This window comes from Scleropages formosus, chromosome 10, assembly GCF_900964775.1.
Source record: "Scleropages formosus chromosome 10, fSclFor1.1, whole genome shotgun sequence".
Lineage (NCBI taxonomy): Eukaryota > Metazoa > Chordata > Actinopteri > Osteoglossiformes > Osteoglossidae > Scleropages > Scleropages formosus.
In genome coordinates, this window is record NC_041815.1 from 17,952,858 (window position 1) to 17,980,202 (window position 27,345).

The 27,345-nt window shown below is 39.2% G+C and overlaps 1 protein-coding gene across 2 annotated transcripts; it reads right to left on the minus strand.

Annotated features, from left to right (window-relative positions):
• Positions 1-14,300: 14,300 nt before the first annotated feature.
• On the minus strand, positions 14,301-26,383 carry yif1b (Yip1 interacting factor homolog B (S. cerevisiae)). Of its 2 annotated transcripts, none has more exons than XM_018742631.2 (8): positions 26,172-26,383; positions 22,460-22,674; positions 21,769-21,873; positions 18,371-18,449; positions 18,224-18,281; positions 17,792-17,947; positions 17,371-17,464; positions 14,301-15,871 (listed from the first exon to the last, which is right to left on the minus strand). In XM_018742631.2, the coding sequence occupies exons 1-8, from the start codon at positions 26,206-26,208 to the stop codon at positions 15,716-15,718; spliced, it is 900 nt and encodes a 299-aa protein (XP_018598147.1). In that variant the 5' UTR covers positions 26,209-26,383; the 3' UTR covers positions 14,301-15,715. The 2 variants fall into 2 exon arrangements, with proteins under 2 accessions (XP_018598147.1, XP_018598146.1); XM_018742630.2 differs by having other exon boundaries at positions 26,163-26,383.
• Between the last annotated feature and the right edge of the window lie 962 nt (positions 26,384-27,345).

A 27,345-nucleotide genomic window follows, 5' to 3' on the forward strand; every position in this document is an offset into this window, starting at 1 on the left:
TTAAGCAGAGAAACAAGAATGAAACTGATATTCCAGATGTTTATTTCAATAATGTTTGGCAAATGAAATCATTTGCTGGGTTTTCTATGTAAATGGCAGTTTATATCTTCAAAAAAATTGATTCTTTCCTAAGCAAAGAAAACACAGTGATTTTTTTCTTGAGTCCACAGATTATACTATGTATTGCATACCTTTGATTAAGGCATGTTGGCAATGTTAGGTTTGTATTACACTACTTACAATGATTTAGTAATTTACACAGCTGGGTAATGTTTACTGTATCAGCTTAGGGTGAGTACCATGAACAAGGGTACTACAGCAGGAAAGGGGATTTGAACTCAGGTCCTGTCAGTCTAATGTTCTTTGGACTCCATGTACACATAACATAAGTCTGATTGAAATAAAAACAGTCATCATCACATTTCAGATCCGGTGCTGTTGTCCAGCAGCTACTAAAGCAGAATTTATTTAGAATCATGCTGCTCCGACCTCTCCTTGGAGGTTCTGCAGAAGCTGTTTGCCTCGGCATCAGCTGTGCTACATCTCCAAGTACCTGTATTTGTAGTGACACCTGTCACTATGCAAACTGTTGCCAGCATTTAGACAACAAACAAAGCCTTCTCTTTGTTGGAGGAGAGACAATACTTTTACAACGAGAGGCTCATCTGAAACGATAAAAATCTGCAATTAAATTATTTTGTGAAATAATGTACAGTGTAATGCATGTTTGGTTGTCTGATTATGATTACACATTAGCACTGATCTCTGAAACTCAGAGGCCCCTGAAATATGAAGTCCATGATTTACATATTTGCTGAGACAAACTTTTCATTCCAGTTGTCAATCACGTCTTCATTTTTAATAAAGATCCAGTTAGCCGAGTCTTGGGCAATAAATAAATGTATGGAGCTCTACTTATTTTGACATCTTCCTGAGAGCAAGCAATTCATTTTTTTGTCAGTTCTAGAGAACACATTTTTAAAGTGCATCTCCAAAACTGCATATTGTACAATGCTAAGCCCTAATACACATTATGAATAACATTCTGTACTTTTAACTAATGCCATGATGTTTAGAGATGGGGCTAAATAGCTTTTTAGAAATCCCAGAAAAATTCAAAAACCTTTTAACTGGGTCTCAGGAGGATATTACCTAATAGTAGTAGCTTGGAATAACTGTTAAGATTTGCATTGTCTCAGAACTGCTGATGCTTTCATTCAAAAGGTAAAACAATGAGAAAAAAAGCATAAATATCCTGAGAATTTGATTTCTTACCATGAAAGGACTTTGAAACCATGAAAAATTGGTACGCCACGTTCAGTGTTTGCATAGTCTCTTTTGAAAGGACATGTTCACAAAGAAGTTATACAGACTTGAGAAAGGTGGCCCAGAGGTAGAGAAAAACCAATAAGCAACAGAAACAAAGTGTTGCCTGGAAGTTAATAAAACAATGTAATGCAAACTAACTGTGAAAACCAAACAAAAAAACCAACAGGATCGAAAGCATCACAATAAAAAAACACTGAACACAAAGATAAAAGACAGAACACAAAAATAAAAGCAAAACTAAAAATACATATGCATATGATTATGTAGGTATTTAAAAACTGCACTTAATTCTGTACTTCTCCAGTATGAGTTTTTCATTACAGTATAGCAAAATAAATGTAAATGTAAATGTATTTAACAGGCACTTGGTCATTTTTTTCAGAATTTTTAATTAGTGATTATCTACTGAGTGAAACTCAAAATATGAAACGTGTCCATATCTCCAGCATGTTAACTTTATGCGTAAAGCCCATTGACAGGTATAGCTGCATAATAAGTTCTCGGTGTATGATCAATATTGCAGCTCTCTAAGGTGGAAGTGTGTCCCTAGGGCCTTAGGGTCTGGATGAAAGAGATTTTTTGTGGCTGAACATTGACAAGATAGACTGTCTTCACAGCTTACAAATCACTTAGACTCTTCAGCTGCAAGGAGATTCTAGATGTTGCTCATGTTATTCCTGTTGCTGCAGTAATAGACCACTGATGCTCAGATACTGCAGATACTGTAAGAAAAATATCTGTTGTCATTTTTCCACCTGCAGGATATACCCAGTTTGAAGTTTGAAGAATACTTTCAAGGTTGAATTTTAAGGATGTCGAAAGTTGGTTCATATATTCATAAATCCAAGATTATATTATTACCCTGTTCTGCTATCTAGCTTCCCTAAAGTGTCTCCAAATGGTGCAGAATGCAGCTGGAAGCTGCAAGAGGTGTCACTGGAACTAAGATATATGAACATATCAGCCCTAATCGCCTCCCTACACGGCTACATGCAGAAATTTAGAACTGAATTCTAAAACCCTTCTCCTCAATCTTAAAGGCCTAAATCAACATTTACCAGCATATCATAATGATCTTTTCCCAGCTCTTCCATCAGAAATTACTTAATTCACAGATTATTGGCTCTCTCACTGTACCAGTAATTTCCAAGTTTAAGGCAGCATAGCCTTCTTATTCAGGGCTACTTCCTACGAGAAAATGCACTTGCTCATATTAAGGAGTTGAACACATTTTCTATTGCTAAATCCTGAATAAAAACTTGGCTATTTAACCTTTCCTCTTCTTAAAGGTGCTGTATGGAGGATTCATTCAGATTATAGATCTTTCTGAACCAAGAGGCGATTGCTAGCACATAAGTGTTATGCACTTATATGCAATGCTAATGTGATAGCAATGGCTGCTTGGTTTGGCATGGTGGCACAGCAAGTAGTGCTGTTGTCTCATAGTGCCTCGGTAGTGTGAGAGAACATGGGTTTGATCCCTGCTCAGTCTGTGTGGAGTTTGCATGTTCTTCCTGTGTCTGTGTGGGTTTCCTCTGGGTGCTCTGGTTCCCTCCCACAGTCCAAAGACACACTGTTCAGGTTCCCCCATGGAGTGAGTATGTTTTACTGATGCATGGATGAGTAACCCATTGTAAGTAGTCTATCTAGCAGTGTAAGTCACCTTGGTGAATAAGGTGTGTGGGCTGATAACACTACATAGTATCCATTGTAAGTTGCTTTGGAGAAAAGTGTCTGCTAAGTAAGTAAATGTGTTATAATTAACTGTACTATATAATGATTTGACAGTGAATATCTGCAGTCTCAGTTCATGACTTCATATATCCACTACACTTTATATTGTGCTTCAGTAGCTAAATCAATTGGGGTTATTCTGCATTAAGAAGACTAGTTGTGAGTAGAGGAATCCAGGCAAACTTCTTGCTCTGAGGGCAATCTGGTCCCCAAGAGCAGTGTTCACCTCTGGCACCCAGATGCTGTGCTCATGGTAGCTCCCTTAGAGAGGAGCTATGATATGTCTGGTAGAGTCTTCTGATGCAGTGCTTTGCATCCCACCTTCCTGAAAGGGACGAGAAGAACAAATGACTAAGAAGACAAATGGAGGGACACTTTTGCCACTACCACAAGAACGCTATAATGCATGGCTTTTTTTCTTTAACTTAATCATCTCTTGTTTAATTGCTGTCAGAGCACTTAATTCTTTGTGTCCTGGGAATATTTCATCCCACATTATGCAACAGAGAAACATAAAATAAACATTTTCTATGAAAGAGTCATACTGACAACAGGAAAGTTGACATTTGAGGCAGCACCACTGAGACTCTCGATTCATTTCTTGATGGTATGTTTACTGCTAAGAGATACCACACCAAAATGTAGGCACCCTCTGTACAGTGCTCCTTGTGCTGATTCAGGCTCTCTGGGACATAAAATCATTTTTGGGTATCTATCGTGGGCTGGAACTGCCTGAACAACTAGCACAATTCTAGTTGTAATTCAGCCAGAGGCTTCATCCTGAGGTTCTTTTCTTCTTCATTCTCTCGCCTTCCCCCCACTTCCTCTACATTCTTCTTTCATTCCACTCCTAAACCCCCTCAATCCCGCACCAACACAAAGAGTAATTTATGGACATCTGCAGCCATGCTGAATAAATAGGCTATGCATATCTTTCCTGACTGCAAGTGTGTGTGTGTGTGTGTGTGTGTGTGTGTGTGTGTGTGTGTGTGTGTGTGTGTGTGTGTGTTTGTGGGGAAGATGGGGATCTTCAGCTTTTCACGGGCCGAAGGGACATAGAGGAGCAACCAAAGAGCTGTAAATTTGATTAATGGGCAAGACAATCACTTTCCCTCACAATACACTGGTCCTCTGTAGCTTTGCTGGTATCTACATTCTCACAAAGTGCTGAAAAAAGAACACAGAATCGAAATTTATGCTAGCAAATGGGAAAAATGCATTTTTAATCTGTAACGATAACCCATTTGACAACCTAATGTACTCAACAGGTAGTGTAACGGTTAAGGACGTAGACATGTAACTAATGAGGTACTGGGTACTGTTCAAGTCCCACTCCCTGCTACACATATTAGTACTGATGTATGGATGAGCGACCCAGTGTAAGTAGTGTATCTAGCAGTGTAAATCACTGCGGTGAATGAGGTGTGTGGGCTGATAACCTTACATAGAGTTCATTGTAAATCGCTTTGGAGAAAACTGTCCGTTAAGTGAATAAATGTAAGTGTACTGAGAAAGGTACTTACACTCAGTTTTCTCAGTAAAAAAATACCCAGCTACATACATAAATATAATACTAGAAGTTATTTTATACAGTATTCCCAGTTAAGTAACAAATCATTAAGATATGCTTTTATTACTTGTTTGTCCATCCCAGGGATGCTCATCACACAACTGACAGATCTATATTGTCCATATAAAGTTTTGTTTTTGTAAAATTATCAAATAATTTTTTTTTCCAGTTGTTAAATCTTTAGCAACATTAGGAGGTCATGGGCTCTGGAGTGACTTCAGTCATCTGAGTCCATTCATTGTAATAACTCCTTTGTTGTTTTGTGTGCTACTTTGTTCAATACAAAATCTACAACCGACTCATTTGTTACAAAGGGCTCATTTGCTACGTCTAGTACGGTATGTTCATCATATTACTAAAATGACGATAATCAACCATTGTGGCAAAGCGTACTGTTGCTACTATCAATAGTGATTTTGTTTTGAAAGGATAGTTACACTACTGTGAGCACACAGTCTTTCTTATGTCTGCATCTTGTGCACTCACTTTCAGTTTCCGTCATCACTGGTTTGTTCATTGATAGTTTCCAAAGTTTGCTCATTTCTCACGCTTTGCTCACTGGACATAAGATTTGCTCATTCAACAGTGTGTAATGTACATTAGATGGTTCAGAGACTTATCAGTGACATAATCTTTGTGGTAACTGCAGCCCACCCTCCTGCATGGGATCCTTTTTTACTCCAGCTCAGTATATCAAGGTTTGAACTTAATCTGCTGCCTCCATCTAAATGTCTTTTATCTAATTAAATGCATTTCATTTGCATATTACAATATACTTATGTTATACAATATAGTCATAAAGTCATTGTGAACTTTCAAGTGTTGTGAAGAAATCTTTTGTGCAAGGTTTATCCATGAAAATACAGAAATGGTTGGTTAAACATGGTCATATTTTTCAGAATCAATACAATATCCTTCTGAGACCCAGCTATTTATTTTTGTCCACTTTAGAGGATGTATGTTTGCACGTGTATCTGTCAAATTGCACATACAACAAAGCTGAGCCCTTATGCACCTAACAGAGGACATTCTATGATTTTAAACGATACCAAGTTTTGAGGGTGTGGGCTGGACACTTTCCGGAAATCCATGAAGCAAATCTAAAAACTTTTTTTTGTTGGGTCTTATAATTACTAGCATAAAAATCCTATAAATATACAGACAGCCATAATGTAAATGATGGATGAACTGAAAATCACCTGAAAACATTTAATATGAAGCACAGAGTATTTGAGTTTCCTTCAGACAGAGTTTCAACTGCTTAAGCATTCAGATGCAAAACAGTTGTTCTCCTTGAATTCCCTTGGATGGTGGGAAAGGTATTGCCTCCGAAGCAGCTGTGCAGGGTGAGAGGTCACGGCAGTTGTGTGCTGTCGTATTGCCCTGGATCCAACTGGTTCCAAGCATTGTGACTCCTATCAATGCTCCGATGGACTGCAAAAGGTTGAATAAGTGCAAATACACAAAGATAAAGGAGCTCAAATCTCTGCAGAAGAAAGAGGGGTACGCAGCAGAAGCAGAGAGCATACTGGGGTGGCATTATAATACAATGTTTATCTGTTTATCTTTGTTTATGCTAGATGTTATCATCCAATTCAAGAAACAGTGCAGACTCTGGGAAAAAATCCCATTTCGGCATCTGAAATTTAGCAAGGAGCTCCGCATAAGCACTTCCCTCAGGGGCATAACAGCAGGGTCTGAATTGCTGTTTAGGCCCATTATCCAGTTCTACCTAATATTGTTCTGCTGAGCTGATCATTAGTTCAATAGAGAACTTACCAGCACATCATATAAATTTTTTGTATTAAATGGAAAATGTAAATTTGCAAAGAACTGATCAATAAAATATTTATAGGAGTAAATATCAAACATATTAACTGTAAAACCACTAATGTATATTGATTATGTGATGCATATACATTTATTTAAAATTATTTAATTAAATATTGTTTAAAATATATCAAACAGGTTAAATATGATGTACACAGTATATAATGGTGGGCAAAATACTTCTAGAATGCTTTAATGAAATGTCTGTAATAATGTCTCTAAGAAGAAAAGTCCCAATTATGTTTTAATTTACCTAAAAGTTTTTTGATGTTAATTGGAATTTTTGGAACAAAGCATGGTAAAGTATTGTAATTTTTTGAATTTACAATAATAAGACATTACACTCCTACTGTATTTAAGTGTCTGAAGCTCTATGCTGACATATTTTTCAGTTTCTTGTAACTAGTACTTGGTAAGAAATGGAAATTTCTTTTTCTATTTTAAAAAGTTGAGTTAAAATTAGTAAAAAAAAAAAAACATGTGCTCGAGTGTTTTCTAATATTTCTAAATTTTGAAGTAATTTTCGGACATTCTCTAAAGTTTTGTACAAACAGGGAATGGCAACGAGTGCAGCAGTTGGAAAATGCGCGCTACACGGAACATATCCTTAGGATACACACCCACATATGTATGTATATGCTGGAGCTTTGCTACACTTTAAAAACTCAGCCTGTCAAAGGCGCACAGTGTTGCAGTGTCCTGTGGCTCCACACAATCACTAACACAATGAGAAAATAAGAAAGGCACTTGTGTATTCCAAAACATCCAAACTACAATTTCAAAGAAACGTTTGCTTGGGTGAAAGTTGATGTCAAAGCCAGGGAAAATCTGAAGGCATCTGGAATGATTTCAGCTTCCAGCTATTTCTTTGCTTAAATTTTAGACAAACAACCAAACAAACAAGGGTCTTTGAGTCATACATTACAAAAACAAGGCAGTGATGTAAAGTAAATTAAATCCAAAGTCACATACACAGTAAACAATGAACAACACGCTATTAAATGCTTATTTTTGCTTTGTCCCTACTTTAATAAATGATATACGTATCCACATATGTACTTTAAGGCAACAAAAGGGCAGCTATTTAGCTGTCTAATAGCTTTTTAAGCAGAAGGTCTCCCTAAGCCTGGAGGTCCGACACCGAAAGCTCCGGCAAAACGTCCTCCAGATGGTGAAACTGACCAGACTGTGACTATGGGTGACGGGGGCAATAAATGTCCCGGATGCACTGAATCACACTGCCAGTGAAACACTGGGCTATTGTAGTAAAACTGTAACGTCAGAGGGATTTCTGGCGCATGAAACAGCCTGTTAGCGTGCTCTTTACACTACATCTGTAAAATCTAATGAGGGTATGGGGCCCATGTCACTTTTGTCTCTAGAGGAAGAGGAGTTGCTGGTGTGTCCTCATTATAAAAGTAACTGTTATTAGACCATGACCATTTTTATTCTCAACATGAAGAAATATAAAGTTTTTATACTTTTCACCTCAGCTTGAGTGGTGAAGCTCATGGCATGAATCCCCCTACTTGCTAAAGTCAAAAAGCAGCTCTTTTGTAGATTTTGCTAAAGTTTATAGATAGGTTGTTTTCTAGAAACTGTTCTTCCAGGTACGATATCTTTTCTCTAAGGCCAGTGCACTGCTATGATGGTCAAGTTATCAAGGAGAATGTTATTGTACCTACTGCATAGAGATGAACAGCAAGTCCAGAAAACAGGAGTTTCTTATGTCAACCACTGTTGTAGCTGATGCATATAGACTGATCGGCCAAAATGTTAAAACCATTGACAGGTGAAGTGAATAATATTGATTATCTCATTACAATGGCTCCTGTGAAGGGGAGGGATATATTAGGCAGCAAGTGAACATTCAGTTCTTAATTTTGATGTGTTGGTAGCAAGAAGAACGGGCAAGCGTAAGGATCTGAGTGACTTTGACAAGGGCCAAACTGCGATGGCTAGACGACTGGGTCAGAGCATCTCCACAACAGCAGCTCTTGTGGGGTGTTCCCGGTATGCAGTAATTAGTACCTACCAAAAAGTAGTCCAAGGAAGGACAGCTGGTGAACTGGTGACAGGATTATGAGCGCCCAAGGCTCACTGATGTGCGTGGGGAGCAAATCATGTGGACAGCCAGGTGTGTGTGCGCATTGTTTACCTGGGGAAAAAATGGTGGCAGGATGGACTATGGGAAGAAGGCAAGCCGGCAGAGGCAATGTGATGCTCTGGCCAATGTTCTGCTGGGAAACTTTGGGTCCTGGCATTAATGTAGCTGTTACTTTGACACGTACCACCTACCTAAAGACTGTTGCAAACCACGTACACCCCTTCATGGCAATGGTATTCCCTGATGGCAGTGGCCCTGCCACACGGCAAAAATTCTTCAGGAATGGTTTGAAGAACATGACAAAGAGTTCAAGGTGTTAACTTGGCCTCCAAATTCTCCAGATCTCAATCCGATCGAGCATCTGTGGGGTGTGCTGAAAAAACAAGTCCGATCCATGGAGGCCCTACCATGCAACTTACAGGACTTAAAGGATCTACTGCTAACGTCTTGGTGCCAGATACCACAGGACACCTTCAGAGGTCTTGTGGAGTCCACGCCTTGATGGGTCAGAACTGTTTTGGTGGGGTGAGGGGTACCTACACAATATCAGGCAGGTGGTTTTAATGTTGTCACTGATTGGTGTATACATTTGCCCTTTCACATTTTTTTTATGTTCTTTTTGTCTGTTTTTTTGTGTTGCATTTTTTTGTGCTTTAATTGCATGTGTATTTTAGCTCTCTGGTTTTGAGGGATAACACAATTCAGATTTCGCTCATCTCAAATATGAGATGTTGCTGGGGGGTATGGTGGCACAATGAGTAACACAGGTGCCTCACAGCACCTGGACTGTGCTGTCGGGCATAGGGTTTATTGCTGTTCAGTCTATGGAGTTTGTATGGGTTTCCTCCAGGTGCTCTGCTTTCCTCACACAGTCCAAAGACATGCAGTTCTAGTGAACTGATGACTCTACATTGCCTGTGATGCGTGAAGTAGTGTGTGATTGCCCTGCAATGAACTGGTATCCCCTCGGGGACATACCCTGCCTTGTGCCCCATGACTCTGCAATAGAAGAAGTGGTCATCCACAGTCAGCTATATGGCATCCATAAAGAGGACTGAATATTAACAATTTCTGAAGTCATAGCTTCTGACATTACAAATGAATATGAAATGTTTCAATGTGATCAGACAGATGTGGTTACATCTATTGACCTATGGGGCAGAATTGTTAATGTGCACCCCATACAAACCCACTTTCCCGCCCACCCCCGAAACAGCACATAAACACATAACTCCCCAGGGACTGTGGACAAAGGGATAGTCCCCTGCCACACTATAACTGCCTGTTTTAACCCCCCAGGTACCTCTATTTCAGTTTAATTTCCACAACAAAGCAGGGCAGAACATTCTCACGCAGTTTGAGGCCTACAAAGTCTGACGTTCCTGAATACACTGACCCCCTCCACTGCTCCCCGCTACCCCAATTCCTCATGCCTCCCCCATTTATCATTTTCCCCTAAGCAGGCTCCGTTTCAGACCGAAACAGCCCATCCCCTTTGTGGTCGAATGACAATTGCAGGAACAGATGTGTGGATTCAGCCCAGCAAACCACACACCCATAATGCAATGCTCAATCTTCGGCTCAACGGAATGTTGTCAGTGGCTGGACGTTTCCCATTATGGAGCACAGCCTGCTCGCTACCAATATTTCTTCTTTACTTTTGGCATTCTCCTTTTCATTTTCTCTCAGCATCCTGACATGAAAGCCTAAATCAGAGCACTTGCAAGATTGTCTTTGCCAGTACATGAGTGCAACTAGAATTTTAAACAAAAGCTTTTCAGTTGGTTATATTATGTACATTACAGTGATTTGACAGAATTAAGTGATTATTTCATTTTATTTCTGGGGAAAAATTCCTGCTGTAGCTTCTCTGTGCAGGAGATGGTTTATCATCTTAGTGCTTAAAAATATAAATATTGCCACACGTGACACTGATATGTATCAATGGATGTACGACGGCTCCTCAGCTGAGAAAACTAACTCACTTCCATCGCAATTTAAAGATTATTCAATGAAATAACATGCAGGCCAAATTAATTTTTCCCACTTTTCCAATGAACAGTTTTTTTTTTTAAATGAAATTCAGCTATGGACTGTGCTATAGTTCATGTTAACATCCATGCAAAATAAATGTGCTCGGATTAAAGCACAGTTTAATACAAAGAAATCACATCTTAAAGTGCCAGGTTAAGTCAAAAAGTATCCGCAATAATTTGCCTTTTACTAGAGTTTTAATATTTCACATACTTTTTGACTTCACCTCGTACGTGCTTTTTAAGAAGCCATTGTAAGTATCTTTCAAGAGCCTTGCAGTCATAAGTGGGATGGACGAGGCCACACAACATAAATCAAAAGGCTGGATATACTCCAGAGATCAAGAAACAAAGTGCAGCCCGCGAACTTAAAGCAAAGGCCTAATCTACTGAAAAGGGTGAGCAGCATCATCCTCACTCCCCGAAATCCCCCTCCCCTTCGAGCTTCAGCACGGCGGCTAAATTACTCTTTCGAACGAGAAGCCGCACCATTAGCAGCGCAACAGTTCATGGAGCAAGAATTAAGGAAGTCTACGGGTGTCAAGCCACAGTTCTCCCCTTAGGCTCCGCTCCGCCTCCCACTTCTCTTACATCACACTGTTATAATTTGCTTCACATTGCTGTACGCCGTGTGAGGCTTGTGCGGCGTCTCTTGCAACGCACAGCGCCCCGTCTGAAATTCATATCTAATACATTTTATAAATAACACCAAAGCTAACTGCAGGGCAGTGCAAATTGTCAGATATTATATGTGCCCCGAGCACGCAACAGCTGAAATTCAACTGGCAGCTATTTGCAGAGGTCTGCATCTCTGTTCTGGAAAGGAGGGAACTGCACTCCAATGCACCTGGGCTGACATTTCCAATGTGGGTTTGACTCTGACTCAGCCTGCATGGAGTTCCCCTGTTTGTGTGGGAATCCCATGCGATCCACGGACGTGTTTCGGGTTAATTCGTGCCTCTGCAATCCTCCCCAATATGTAGTTTTCCCGTATCTCGCCGTTCACGTGTGCAAACAGCGATTAATACCACTTATCGTTAATCGCTCCGCATTTTCATTCATCCCGTCTGGAGCATACAGTCCAGGCCGGTGGCACTGGGTCCTGCGTGATAAGCTGAGACTTCATTTATAAAGTGCGCCAAGCGGCTGAGCGACGACAGCGCTAAATTGTGGGAATGAGGTAGCCGCACTCTCTGTAGCAGTCTGGCATTAAATGGTCTCGCTCGCATACCCACCTGCTTGTGTTGGCGTCCCTTTTCGCACCGCTTTGCTCTCATGGCCCAATTATTTATTTCTGTATTTCAGCATTTTATCTTGAAAAGAATGGCTCCTACGGAAGACAGAGTCAAAGAAAATATTAGGATGGAATTGGAACAAATAAATTAGCAATACAATGTATAAATTTCCGGTTTTTCCAAATCTGGTCGGTTTTCAGGAACTTAGAACCGTTAGAAACAAGAGAAGAATATATTAGTGTAAGTGTGTGTGTGTGTGTGTCTGTGAGTCACTCACTGTGAAGGGCTACCCTGTCATGGACTTTGGTCCTATCTAGGATTTACCCTGCAGTTTCCAGGATAGGTTCTGAACCACAGTGACTCTGTACTGGACAAGGGGTTATTGACAATGGTCGTATCAATTGCAATTAATTTTTTTAGAATGTATTTAACCTACATACATTTTTAATAACCACTTATCCTGTTTGGGTTGGCCAATGCAGGAAGCATAACTTGGGCACGAGACAGAGCATACCCTGGACTGCTGGCGTCCTGCATAATGCATATACGTATTCACTCACGCTTAATTTACCAGACTGAATCCTACTTTTTGCAAAAACCAGCGGAGAAGTGGAAAGTTTGGTAGAAAATTCAAAATGGTGGAAAATCAAAATGGCAGCAGATGTTGCTTCTCAAGGCAAAGCCATTCTGCCTACAGAGATGTATCTATCGACTGAAGTTACATGACTTTACTGTAAAGGCAACACGAGATGTTCTTGTACAAAACATACTTTAATGCTACTGCGCCCTCTAATGGCCAACTGACTCCAAATTTATGCAGCGCTGCACTGATAGGTTAATATCAAGCCCCCCCCCCAAACATGGAGAAATGATCAGCCAATGGCAGCGTGGGTTTTTAAGCAGTTTTCACTCGGGCCTTCCAAGTTTCGTAGCTGTAGAACTTGCAGCTTTTCCTTCCGAGGCATCTTTATCACTATTAGCGGTGGAAAAATAATAAAAACATTGGAACAAAAACAGCTGGGTTCCACTTGCTTCATCACTTGGACTCTTAAAAATAATGAGAACAAATATAATAGGGTTCCTGCAGGTTTGCTTTTTGCAAAAGGTCCAGCATTCATTACCCTTTTGAAATTATGGAGCCCAAATGCAATCCTATTTTTTCCTCACTAGTTAGAGAAAATATTTTTTCTTCTTATTTATTCATTTTATTTATGCTATAGGTTCACAGGTTTATTCATTCTAACTGTAATTTCATAATTTAACACTTTTCACACCTTTCATGTATCAATACGAATGCATTAGGGAAAAACCTGAATTAATCACAAAAAAGCACCATGATATGTCACTTTTAATTTTCTTGAATATATTACGACACCAACAATTGTGGAGACAATTGCGTACATTGAGACATTTTTCAATCTTTTGTGCACAACTATTCAAAATACAGCCTTGCACATCCATCCAATGACACATACTAAGACTGTAGAACAAATGCAGTTTTTATTATGGCAGTTTGGCATGCTGGCTATACCTTTCAACAATGTAATACATAATGAGAGAAAAATAATGGTAATTTATTCTTGCTAAAATAAAGTTAAGTAAAATTTGGGAAATTTACTCTGCCAAGAAACAACTAGATAAACATAGGGCCAGCTTGAATCTTACATGTTTGTGATGCTGTGTCTTGGCATGTGTAAACAGATTCTATCCCACTTTCATAAGGAATAACTGATAAACATTTACAGTTACTGACAAATTGGGTACATGGTCATTATCACTGCAAAAAGGCTTCATGAACCTATTACCTAAAATAAAGGTACCAAAAAAAAAAATAAAATGAATACAATTAGGTCTAAAAAGTACTTAACTGGCCCTTTTTATTGCAGGTGGTAAATCTGCAGTTCTGCCATGATAATATAGGAAAACCCCACTGGTAGAAGCAACACTTATGTGGGTCATGGACAAGATGCTGCTCCACTGGAATCTGCATGGTCCATATTTTTCGGGCAGGATTTGTAACAAGTTAGCCTCCAGGGTTGAGGGCATGCAGACACATGTTTATATGAACCGACCACTCAGACTAAGGGACACATAACAAGTACACTAAAATCAAGGGTATGGAAACCTGCCACAGTTCATTTAAGTGTAATCAAGATTCCGAATATGGATTTTAAATGCTTTCCTTAGGTTACCTTACTCAAAATACATTTACTAAAAAATGTAATTTAAGGAATACATTTTTATGAATCCAGTGAGATTTTTTTTAAAAAATGTACAATTTGAAATGTGTTTACATAATTTTAGCTCATCATTGCCACATTTCAAAAAATTTATTAAAAACAGACATCACTGTGTTCATAGCTAATGTACAGACATTCTTCAATGTGAAAGAAAAAATTAAGCAAAACCATTTAACAATTCAACCGTAAATTCATAGACTTCATAGGAGAAAGCACCCAATGTTCATATAAAGTAGGAATTTTAAATCTGATCATTAGGCATACATGTTCAAATATGTGTCTACTAACTTAAGTCGATACATAAGAAATGAATGTGGACATAAATCTTCACCATGTGTTCCCATTTTCATAATCAAACAGAGATGGCATAGCAGAGACATCAAACTAATGCCTTCAAAACATTTTGAAGAAACACCTCTGGGTGTGACGGCAGGAACAGACATTTACCAACGAGTCAAAATGCTTACCAAACATTACTGCCCTCACTTTCACCCCAACCCTTCAAATCTATTTTAGTATTTCAGTCACTTTGTGAAATAAAAACCTGAAACTGCAAATTTGTTTAATGTACATCTTTAGAAGAGGAGAACCAGTGGTTTTTGAACATAGCTGAATGCTCTACAGTATATTTTCAAAGACCGTACATTTCTCTGGTTCTGTCTGAGGACTAGTTGATTGCTGGGCTCCATTTTTGGTGATTTCTGAAAATGTACCAAAAATGTCAAGCTCAGTCATCAACTAATAATCAAACTCAATCACATGATCTATCAATCTTATTTTCAAACTGTACCACAGAATGCACTAAAACTACTGGAGCAGCGTGTCATGTTGCACCATACACAATTACACTTACACAAACCAAAATATCCCAAAATTACCAGGCAAAAAGCAGACTACTCTCCACCCCCACCTCCTTGGGCAAGACATCCATCCATTGCAGTTTAAAGGCTTTTTTTTCCCCCCCTCACAAACACAGCAGACATTTATTATGCAACAAAAAATGTCCAATTCCCTGACATACAGACTTCTTTAAGTAGACATATTGCATTCTACCCCAAGTGATAGTGTGCAATAACATGCACAAAACTGCAGTTCAGTATTGCTAATGAGTTTAAGTCTTGCTTGAACAAACATAAGTTAAAACACTTCTGCCAGCAGTATACAATATACATATAGACCACTTCTGGGCAATTTACTGGCAAGATGACGACTAACACATTGCAAACTCAGTGCTTACTACACAATATCACTGCTGAGAATCAAGCGAGATGCTGACATTTTGTTTGTGGGAAAATTGCAAACGGTAAATACCATTAGGCTCAGCCTCTATTAGTTCCACTGCGCAATCCTTCTTCCAGTTTAGATTACAACTCACCATCTTAACCATACCCTGGGCTTTTCATAAGACAAATGTTCACAAATGTGCTAAAAAAAAAATTAAGTACAGATCACATGTTTGGTAAAACAAATTATAAGCAGTTGCAAAATCCAACAGAAAACAAAAACAGACATTAACTTGTGTTGTGAAGCTAACTGTCTCTGACTTTGTTTCCATGCCTTGTTTCTTGGAGATGAGGGGCAGAGGTTCTTCCGAGGTAGTATCCTATCCACGAGTCCACCTCTTTGTCCTGGGCATTCTATCTAATGAGGTGAAAGGTCAGCCAGTACATGAAGACGGGCTGAGCAGCTGCAATGGCCATGGTCAGATACATCCGCAGCTGGTTTTTGGCCCCCCGGACGAGCACTCCCTCTGCTGCAGCCTCTGACAGAATCTTCAATCTCAACGTGCGAATCTGACAGACAGAATCTGAGTGAGTTCCTCTGTTAGCACAAATATCTGATGATTACTATGAAGATTTAACCTCTCTGTAAGCTCTGCACCGTATAATGTACCCCTTACCCACAATGACAATTTTCGGAACCCAGAAGAAAATGTTAAATTTCATGAGGAGTTTATGAAAGTAAACCTTAAAACAATTCTGATACTTAGAAAAAAGCTGAGAACACAACTGAGCTAAATAGGAAAATTCACATCAGTATCACAAAAAAAATCACAACTGTATTTTTTTAAACAAATAACTATTGACACTTAAAAAATGTAAAACCCTACAAATTTACTGAACTTGCAAACTGTCATAAGTAGTATCTCTCTCACATACACACATAATTGCAGCAGCAGATATACAAACAAGTGACATCTAGCCCTTTTAATATGACAAATTATCAGGTGATACTCATGATGTGTTTAAGACTCCATATACACCTGGCAATGCAAAATCTGCAATCTAAACTTTTTCAAGACCTGGTGTTTTTTTCAGCAGGTGTAAATGTATATACACACACACACACCTAAAAAAATCTGATAAAACCAAAGAAAAACCATAAAGGTAAACAAATAACATGCATCAGCGAAGAATGTGTGTAAGCAACCAAAACCATTTTTTATGACTTGGTTCATCATAAGGCCATTCTTGTTTTGCCACTAAAAAAAAAAAAAAAAAAATTGACAACTGGATTAGAAACTTCCAGTAAAATAGCAACACTGCACTGACTGTGCCAATAGGCCCCAGAGTGGTTTGAATGTGGGCCGTGTCATTCACTACTTCTGACCGGCAGAGCTCTCAAATCTGATTTTGCCAAACTGCTGAGGATGGTGTAAACAGCAAGGCTCAGTCCCTCAGGTGCTCAATACACATGGCCCTAATCAATCTGTCACTGGGTCACCAGCACTGACAGATGATGTGCCACTCCTCCAACTGGCACTGAACCCTCCTGGAAGCTGCCAGTCTCCACAGAGACAAAACAGGAGAACTGGCGAAGTGTGGATCAGAAGAGCACACATCAGCTACCCTCTGCCTCCTGGCAGACTCAAGGGATGGGCTCATGCAGCCAAAGGCAAGATATTAAAAGATTTCATTGCAATGGACTCCTATGAATCACCTTTTCTGAGAGCACCGTGCTTCCAAAAATTTGCTCTTAGCTATGCTGGTGGTGTATAACTAAAGAGAATTTTTCAATGCATATAATCCTAATTGTTTGTATTGATACTGAATATTAACACTTTCCACAGTTCAAAATTCAATGTAAGCAGTAGGAAAAATTAAAGAACTGTTGTCAGTTGAATTTTATGTTCCATTTAAGAAGTCTTCTATTAACATATAATAAAGAGATATTAAAAATAATAATCACAATAATAATCTTAAATGTGTTGGAATACATTTCTGTGTGTTCAGAAAAATTATCAAAGCTCCATTTTGTTAAACTTGACTGAACAGGATCTCTATGGACTTACCATAAACACAAAAATGGCCATGCAGCACCATAGCAGAATTAAGTAATAACCGGTCTTTCCAAAGAGCAATCCTGCTAGCACTCCTACTATCATTCTGTGAAGAAAAAAATAAAGAATTTTTTAAATTCACAACTGAAGCATTTTTGGAGCTTTGATTTACTATTATCTATACTCCATTTCACCAAACCATTTAGTTACCATTTCATCAAATATTCTTTCCACAACATGTAACATTTAATCAATCTTGAAGGAGAGCTACAAATAGGACAATTACGTAAAAGGTTTTCTATTACTTTCAGATGGCAATTCAACAAGACACATGAATGCAAAAACTGCTCCCTGTCCGAGGAAACGCCTCAACTCTATTGTAAAATTCCTTTCAATTTCACCATCTCCTGAAATATATTCTCCTTGTCCTTACCCTACGTATTTATATCCAGAGAAGGCGATAAGGTCAATGGTGGTGAGGTCCGTGTTGACCGTTACGAGGTAAAGACTCAGCAAGGTGGCCAAGACTTCAATTATGAGCCACACCAGTGCTGAGCTGGCCTGCATGCCCAAAATCTCTGGGGAAAACCTGGAGGAAATGAGGACAGAAAGTTATATAGGAGCCAAGCAGAGTCTTTGGGATGTCAATTTCCCCTCACACACACACAAACAGCCTATAGATGAAATACAAAAATGCTATATTAAGCTGTATTCTGCTAAAACTACATATCCTGCTAACTAAAAAACCCACCAAACAACCTGTAATTAGGTTCTCTGTGAACAGACCATGTCATCTAAATACTGCAGACATGTGAGAAGTAGAAGCAATAAGAATTTGATGCTTTCAGTAGTTTGTCCTACCCACCTGTCCTGGGTTCCAAGTGCTAAACCCGCCACCAGGATGTATGTGATAAAAGCCATTGCTGTCAAATGAACAAAAACAAAGTAAAGTATTTGGAGAGAGAAACAATCAGAGAAATAAATCTCAAATTAAGGTCTGCATGACTCTCACCAGGAATGTATAAATCGGGAGCGTTGATGTCAAATCTGGGAGCCACAGGTGTGTCTTGCTGATAGCTGACTTCCCAATTCTGTTGCCAATAAATCAGGATACCTTAAGGGATTCTGTTGAATAACTCATTTAACAACAAAGCCACTGACCATTTCCTAAAATCATCCTAGCTGTGCCTCCTAGTGAGGACACATGGCCAAGTAAAAATGTTAATTTAAATTAAAAATCACTATACAATTATCAAAATCAGTGCTCAATTTTCAATAAAAACTAGTCAAAGACAATTTTGCAGTCTGAAAAAAGGTTGAGAAATACTTAACTTCTGTAATGATTAGTGTTTCAATTAATAAAAAGTTTTTAAAAAAAAAACTTCACCCATTTGATCTGTTTGTAGATGACACCTGACAAAGTATTTAAAGTTATATAGCCAGCTTTACTTTAGATGCAAGATTTATGTTGAATGTTAATTATTTCAGTTTTTCCACGCCTTCACTTTTGAGCCATTTCAAAAATCCTGGTCTCTGTAGTCCATCCCATATGTGGCAGCTAGACAATAAACAGCAGCTAGGCTCCTAACTGCACTGGATCCAACATCTGCATCATAACTTTTAAAAATAGATGTTGCCAGCTAATACAGTAACACCTGCAAAGCAGCCCTCACCAGGGCAATGCCCAAATGATATCTCACACACACATCGCACTGATCCTAGAAGCCATACAGAACAGTAAACTGAACCCTGCCATTAGGCAACTCTACTCTGCTGTAAAGAACAGAAACACAAACAGCCTTTGTAAACCTCACACAAAGCTTGTGTTAATTAAAGTATCAGCAAATCAAACAAGGCAGTCTGTGACCATCTCTTCAGAACACTGTTGAGGCCTCCAATTCCAAACCATGGTCTCCAAATAGACTGAACACTGTCTTTTGTATCAGTCAACTATAGCCACCTCATTATTATTATTATTTATGCTGCTGACTTTCTTCAAAGTGATTTACAACTACAAAGTTATGTTTGAATACTAAACTTGCTTTAATTATTTACCCATTTATGCTGTGGGCCAATTCTTACAGTATCAGTTCAGGGCACGCACAGTCAGCTCAGCTACAACTTGTCAATTGTGTTCCTATGAGCATAGCACATAAAACACAGTAATTACCACTTACTAAAACTCATAATACAGCCCAAATTAAATTAGGTCTGCATTACTCTATGTATTGGATTATACCCAAATCATGTGAGTAAAACACACATTGTAACAATTTACTGTACCTTTCTAAAGAGTACAACAGAAGGAGCACAGATTCCAATCTGAGTCCTTCAAATGGAAGGTGATGACTGGTCACTACATTACCCCATTTGGACCAAAATAAGCAATTCATCCCAAAACACTTAGAAACACAGAAAAAAAAAAAAAAATCAATCACATTAAACCAGCAAGTATACATGGAATAGTCACAATATACACAGACTGGCAAACAACATAACATTAAACACTGAAATGCCACAAGAGTGATATATTTGCAAAGACTCAAAAAGTTGAGCCCAAATGAAAATCAGCTGCTGCTGCAATTTGAAGACACCTGTTCATAATAAATGCTGTTCACTACTCCACACCACTCCTCCAACAGAGACCATGCTTTACTGGAAAACCTACTTACACATTCAGTATTGTTTGTCTGAATGCAATTACATTCCTTACACATTAATTAATTCAACTTCCCCCAATCTACTTGGAGTCACCTTGATACTGGAACAAGATCCCCATGCCTCCCCCTCCTTTGGTGACTCAAATCAGGTGGAAAAATATGAAACCAGCCACTAAAATATCTACCATGCAAAGATAAGACTTCAGGAGGTCTTGGCCTTTGTAATTTTAAAAGATTTTCTTGGCATTTTATCTAAACATCTCTGTCAGTAATTTATAATCTACACACATGTTGGGCAGAGTCCTATAGAGAAATTAACATATCCTCACAGACTTCGGTATCTAATTTTGTTCCAGTGTTCCTAGGAGACAGAAGAGACAAATTCTTGATTCAATTACCTCCCATCTCAACGCAGTTTGGTGCTGTGCTGAGAAGCTGTCCCCAGCTGGCACACCAATATTCCAATTTTCCATAATTATAACTTTGTAGTACAGTAAAAACATTATTTCAGTCTCCCATTCAAGGTGTTCAGATGTCAAAACTGCATCTCACATCCAAGGAGAGTTTGCATTCAAGGATAATAAGGTAAATATTGCTTCTTTTTCTATTACCTTCATTTACATACAGCAGTGTTTCCACTAGTGAGTGTTTTAGATCACTGGCGGGGATTTGGACATGATTCAATTAAAAAGAAGGGGAAAATCCATTTATGATAGACAAGGAGAAACAATAAAGAGCCCAACATTCTATATTATAAGCAGAGTTCTGAGAGTGGCATTAAACTGTATGTTGATAATCTTCCGTTTCCTTACTATAAATGCTGCACACAGTACACTTCTGGTAGCAGCCTCTACAGCTATACTGTTTTACAATGTGGATCTTTTTTTTTTTCTGTTTTACACTGTTGCACCTATATTCTGAGCAATGAATATTTTACTATAACTGCTGTAACTATAAATGTTATACAATTAATTGTTAATTTCTTTCAAAGGAAAGTTTGTTGCACTTAATCATGAAAATGTCAACAGTTTTGCTCTTTCCACTTGCTCAAATACCACTGGAGTCGACTGATTTCCAAAGCTTAATTAACCAAGCAGACAGGATGCTTGAAATATTCATTCACTGCAATGTTTCCCACAGCTTGGTGGCACAGCTGATAGCACACTCTGATTCAGACTCTTGGACTATGGGTCTGGACATGGGTTTGAATCCGGCTGAACTTAAACAGTTTGCATGTTTTCCCTTTGTCTGTGCTGATTTTCTCCCATGAGCTAGAAACACATGTTTAAGGTCAACTGGTGAATCTGAACTTCGTGTAGTGTGTCTACATGTGACTAACTGAAAATGTGTCTTGACTGCCCTGCGATGGACTTGTATCCCACTCACATGTACTCTGTCTCGCACCATTTGCTTCAGGGATAGGTTCTGGACCACCATGACTCTGTCCTGTACAAGCAGTTATTGACACTGGATGGATGCAATGTACTTGATTTGTGTTTCATGTTGTTATACCAGAGGTGTCCACCACAAAGTTTAAGGAGAGCTATATTCTTCTTGTTGCTTGCTTCTGAACAGCATAATCTTACATAAGTACATAATTTTAAGGTCAGCTTCATTGGGGCTAAAAAGCACAATTTGTTGACTATTCAGTAACTTCAGGCAAGACAGCAGTTAAAACTTTAAAGATACAAAAACAGTTCTCCAACAGGATATATTCATAATTAAAACTGCTTCTCAAAGGACCCATTACCTGGTGCATATAGGGGAAGACAAGAAGTCCCAGCTTCTTTCCCACATAGACTGTGTCAACAGCAAAGTAGTACTTGAGTTTGGAAATGGGAATGAAGCGGTCAAGCTGTGGGGGGAGGGGTGGAGAAGACAATACAGCGCATTAACAAAACTGTTCACAATAATACACATTAACATGATTGTCTTTTGCATTTACCAAACACGTGCATTCGTAGTCATGGCCAATGCACTGGAAATAACGGACACTAAGGAGACAAATAAGGATATAGCGAGAGAATGCCTAAAGAAAAGACACTCCAGAAGCACTGCAAAGAAGGGTTACATCAAGGGTCAGCAACTCCAGTCCTACACAGCAGCAGTCCAGAATGCTTCAGAAAACATTTCAATTAAGAACCTAATTAAAACCAACAGCAAGAGGTGACTAGTACAGGGTTCAAATAACTACTTTAATAAAGCAATCCCCAGGTAAGATGTAGCAAACACACAGCAAAATCTGCAGCTAGCTCTTGGGCTATGTGTTTTAATTAGCCAGTAATACAAATCCTTCAGATGGTATTGCTAGACAAACAGCTGGACTGAATACATTACAAATTGTATCCCATGCTAAACATGCACAGCACCTGTTTACAGAAAACGACGTAAAAACCTTACTGAGTGGTTAAATTATCCAATGCAGTAGATCTTCCCCTTACATTTTTGTCAACCATCTCTTTCCCTTGGCTGGCCAGACTGCTTCCGTAGGCCATGGCGAAGTTGGACATGGGTTCAGAGAGCAGTGCCTGCGCTGGGTATCCCAGTCCCGATGCTTCCTGGCTTCTGAAGCCAGCAGATCCAGAACTGGTATCATCAAAGAGCTGATTGGGATCCGAAGTGCCTGAGCCTGGACTCCTCATTCTCACTTTGGGCTCTGTACAGAGAAAAATGGCACAAAGTCACATTCTGTCAAAAGCTAAATTGGAGCAGGAGCAAAAGCCAGTGACAAGCAGTGAAGAAACTGTCAGAGGTGCAAAATGGAGATTCTCTGAGACCACATTCAAACAAATAGGAAACCCAATTTAGGCTGCTGTATACTAACGTGCAAAACCTCAAAGTACTTAATTTCACAGCTGCTCAGCAAATAACTAAAACACCACCTCTTAAATGTTATGAAAATTATTTTTCTGCTCTGTGAAACAACCCCTTCTCCTTTTTCTCCTTTAATCATATAAGTAAAAACAAGCATTAAAATACGCAGTGATACAAATTTATTATACGTTTCTATATTCTCCTCATCGAGTCCTCATCTGCAGCAACATACTGACATTTTGGGGGTACCATCAGTACTTTTTCCCCAAAAGTGAACAGCAACAAACTTAGCAATTCCCTCTTGCAAATAAGTCCACAAAACGAGTCTTGCACTTTCTCATTTCTCGGTTTCTTCTGTTCTGCTGCTCTGCCCTTAATCTCCCCATTTTGTATGATCAGCAACACCCAGTGAGCAAGTGTCATGGCTTGTACATGATAATCATGTACATTCTGTAATTCTGCTACTACTTTTGCCACCCATAACAGCTGAAAAATAAGTAACAATGATAATACTACTGTAACGGATGACCTGAATAAGTAATGTTAATAACTAAGACTTATTCTTCATGTCTAATGGGACAATTTTCCCAATTCATGCATTTAAATTATTAGAATTTACCAACCATTATCATTATCAGCTCTGAACACTATCATATGGGAAAATGGGGTAACTATGAAAAAGAGAAGCTCTTCATATTCACTGATATGAAGCTATTTTCTTATAAACCCGATGATATTATTGGTCAAGTTTACATTTACGTAGGCAGGGAAAACCCCTGAACACAGTTTGGACACCCCGAGGCCTGCAGAAAATATTCTCTATGGGCAGTGATGCTGTTGATCACACACAGATACTATCTTGAAAGCTTTAAAAGCAATGGACACACTTCTCAGTTTAGGTTCCACCACAAGAGAGGATCCAAGTCAATGTGAAGCACTCAAATGGTACGAGTAATTATAATGCATCTTAAATATAATCTTCATAGGTTACACCAAGAAACAACAAAACTGCACTCATTTTAGTGCTTAGCCCTTTTCTGCATAATTCCTAGAAATCACTGCATCTCAGCATCAGACCCAGTTGTTTGTTCATTAGCCCCTCTTAAAAATTCCTACACTCAGCGATTTGCAGAAGAAACTTCACTTGTACACGCTGTTGCTGTCACTGAAAGAAACTTCAGCACAATCTTACTTCTTGCATTTTTCTCGAGTGTTCGTCTCTGTGCTCCAAACATCTGGTATCTACTGCTGTCCAACATCTCTGCTGGGTTACGCTTCTACCTTGGTCTGCAGCTCTGCAAAGCCATGTGTTTGAAATTGGGGCCCTGGTAGTGTAGTGGTTACAGAAATCACCATGCAAGAGAAACACTCTGGTTCACATCTCAGCCTCCTCTGTAGTACCCCTGATCAGGGTGCTTATACTGAATTGATACAGTAAAAATTGCACAGCTTCATAAACAAGTAACAAGTCACTACTAAGAAAAATGTCAGCTAATAATAAATAATAGAAATCATATCCAGTTTTGCATAAAGTACATGCACTGCAGCTGTGAAACACACATCCTTCAATGACACGATGAAAGCAACAATCCTGAACTGTGGACACAACGCAGATTAATCTATCCTGCGTTTTACGCACCTACTCGAGTGATGAACATCGGTGCACCAAAGTGAAAAGTAAAACTAGGATTACTTAAGAATCACATGCGTGCAGCTATGTCTCTTTTTCCTAATGTAATGCACAAACTGTGTTTTCTCTGAGATATATGTCGCTTTGAAGTGTTTGCTAAATGAATAAATGTAAATACATGCAAAGCAGCACACAAACAACCTTGCAAAACCTTAATTTACTTCTCAAGAAGTTATGAGCTTTTCCGCATTACATGCTGATAAGACATGAGTCTCAACAGCCCAATTATCATCATAATGATAAACAAGACACTTTGAAATGATGACGAAAATCTCTTGAGGTGGCAGGGCAGAACATTTATCTGAACGGTTCGTCTATCAAACACTTCGCAATCTGGTTCAGGAGATGTCATCAGGCTCTTCAAAAATAATACACTCAGCTCAAACAGTGGGAACTAAGACAGCAAAGAACGCATAAGCTAAACATGTGACCTTGCTAACAAAACATCATTTTTTCACCATGGGGGTTGATATGGCCAAGTGAAATGTATAGTGCTGTGTATTTACTACGTTTACTGCAAGATTATAAATGACAGCAAATAATCTATTATGAGTTAGAGCGACTTTCAATCTGGAAATGATACAGTGGTGATACATGAATTGCTCCTATAAGACAATGCATTTGGACAAGCTTTTACATATAGTATACTGAAGTAATTTGCAAAGCACAGGGAAAAAAAGTGACCTCCTTGAATTCTTTCACTCATAAGGCAGCAGGTGGCGTAGTGGTTAAGAGCCATGACCTTGCAATTGCAAAAGTTGCCAGTTCGAAACCCCTGTCCTTGACTAAGCCTAAGGTACTTACCCTCAATTAAAAGACTAACAACCTGCAGCAGATGTTTATCCATTATATCGATGGATAAACGTTTGAAAACTTGACTGACACCGTAAGCCACTTCGAAAAAGAAGTTAGTTAAGTCCCACGATGGGATATCATATGGACTATGATGAATCTTCCCGTAGACTTGTCGAGAGTCCCGTAGACTTGTCGAGAGCGATGATGATTACTGCTGCATCCCAACCCAAGCACAGCAAATTTTCCCTAAATCTAAATGAATGGGGCCAGAGACACAAAACCGTTTTCAGATTCGACTAAAACTAAGACCCAGAGAGTCATCAACCACATTGATTGATTGACGTGTGTCATGTCTGAACTTAACTTTCTAAGTTAAAAACAAAGAAAGAAAAAAAAAAGCAGTGGAAGTGTAATAACTCGATTAGTTTCTTTTTAAAATGCTATCCAAGAAGTAAACGAAATCCACTGTGTAAACATACATCTTCAAGATCTTAACAGTCGAACTGAATATATAGTGTTAATAAAAATTAATATTTAGAGTTTCGATAACATCATGACATGATCATCATCTGTCATGATGATGAAGATCATGGCCTGAGTGATCGGCTGGGTGTTGTTGTACACTGAACTAACGCTTTAAAATAAAACTTTACATCTACAAAAAAATGGAGAACAACAGGAGAAGAAGAAATGGTCAACGCCACTCCCATTAAGTAAAGAACCGAATACAAAATTCTGTCAGCGCCGATTTCGACATCTTTAACTTATCACTCACTGTGTGCCGTTACGTTTCACACAAATGAATATCCATCCGCATCCAAGACTTGTATGAAATAGTGACGTACGTAACTTACGCTGTCTGAAACCGGTCGGGGTGCTCGAGTAGTCCATGATAATAACAATGTTAGCAGTGCGAACCGTACGCGTCAAATAAAACCTTCTCTAATAGCGACAGGGGAAAAAAAAAAAAAAAAAAAAACGTTCAGATTCTTTTTTTTTTTTTAAAAAAAATCAGCACTCAAACGGTATTACTTTCGCTTGGACACCGCAACATTACAAAAAAAACACCCAGTAGACCTTGCGCTTGAAACTGTGAACCAATAGGAATCTGCCACTCCCGGAAACGGTCACAAATTCAGACGCTGAAGGAAAACGTCATGACCTACGCCCATCCACTGAAAAAAAAAATACAATGTAACCTTTCGAATTGTAAAAATGTTATATATTCCCTCTGATTCAAATATATGTTTTTAAATTATTTCATATGTTGACATATATCGTGCTTCAGTATTTAAGCAGACTGCTACATAAAATAAAAGTAAGCTTCTGGAAAGAAGAATATTTCCACGTTCCACTGGAATATTTCAAAATAAAAGCCAGAGTTCTGGCTTGTACGCCCGTTCCGCACATAACTGGGTTACTGTAGTGATTTCCTTTTGGTGAAATCATTGCGTTAAGCGAATTTCCGTTGTGAGGGGTTCATATGCCAATGTTTCTTGTCGAGTGCAGGGTCCTGAAGCTTAACAGTCTGTCCTGGAAGCATAGGGCCAACAGCAGTTTACACCCTAGATGAAAAGATTTCTGAACCGCATGTCCCATACGGGGTTGTGGGGAGCCGGAGCCTACCCGGCAACACAGGGCGTAAGGCCGGAGGGGGAGGGGACACACCGAGGATGGGACGCCAGTCCGTCGCAAGGCACCCCAAGCGGGACTCGACCCCTAGACCCACCAGAGAGCAGGACCCAGTCCAACCCACTGCGCCACCGCGCCCCCTTAGATGAAAACATGATAGGCCTAATCTGATTTATGGATATTTATGGATGTTTATGATATTAAGAGGGGGGTGCGGTGGCGCAGTCGGTTTGACCGGGTCCTGCCCTCTGTCGGGTCTGGGGTTCGAGTCCTGCGTGGGGTGCCTTGCAAAGGACTGGCATTCCGTCCTGGGTGTGTCCCCTCCCTCTCCGGCCTTGCGCTCTATGTTGCCGGGTTAGGCTCCGGCTCCCCGCAACCACGTATGGGGCAAGCGGT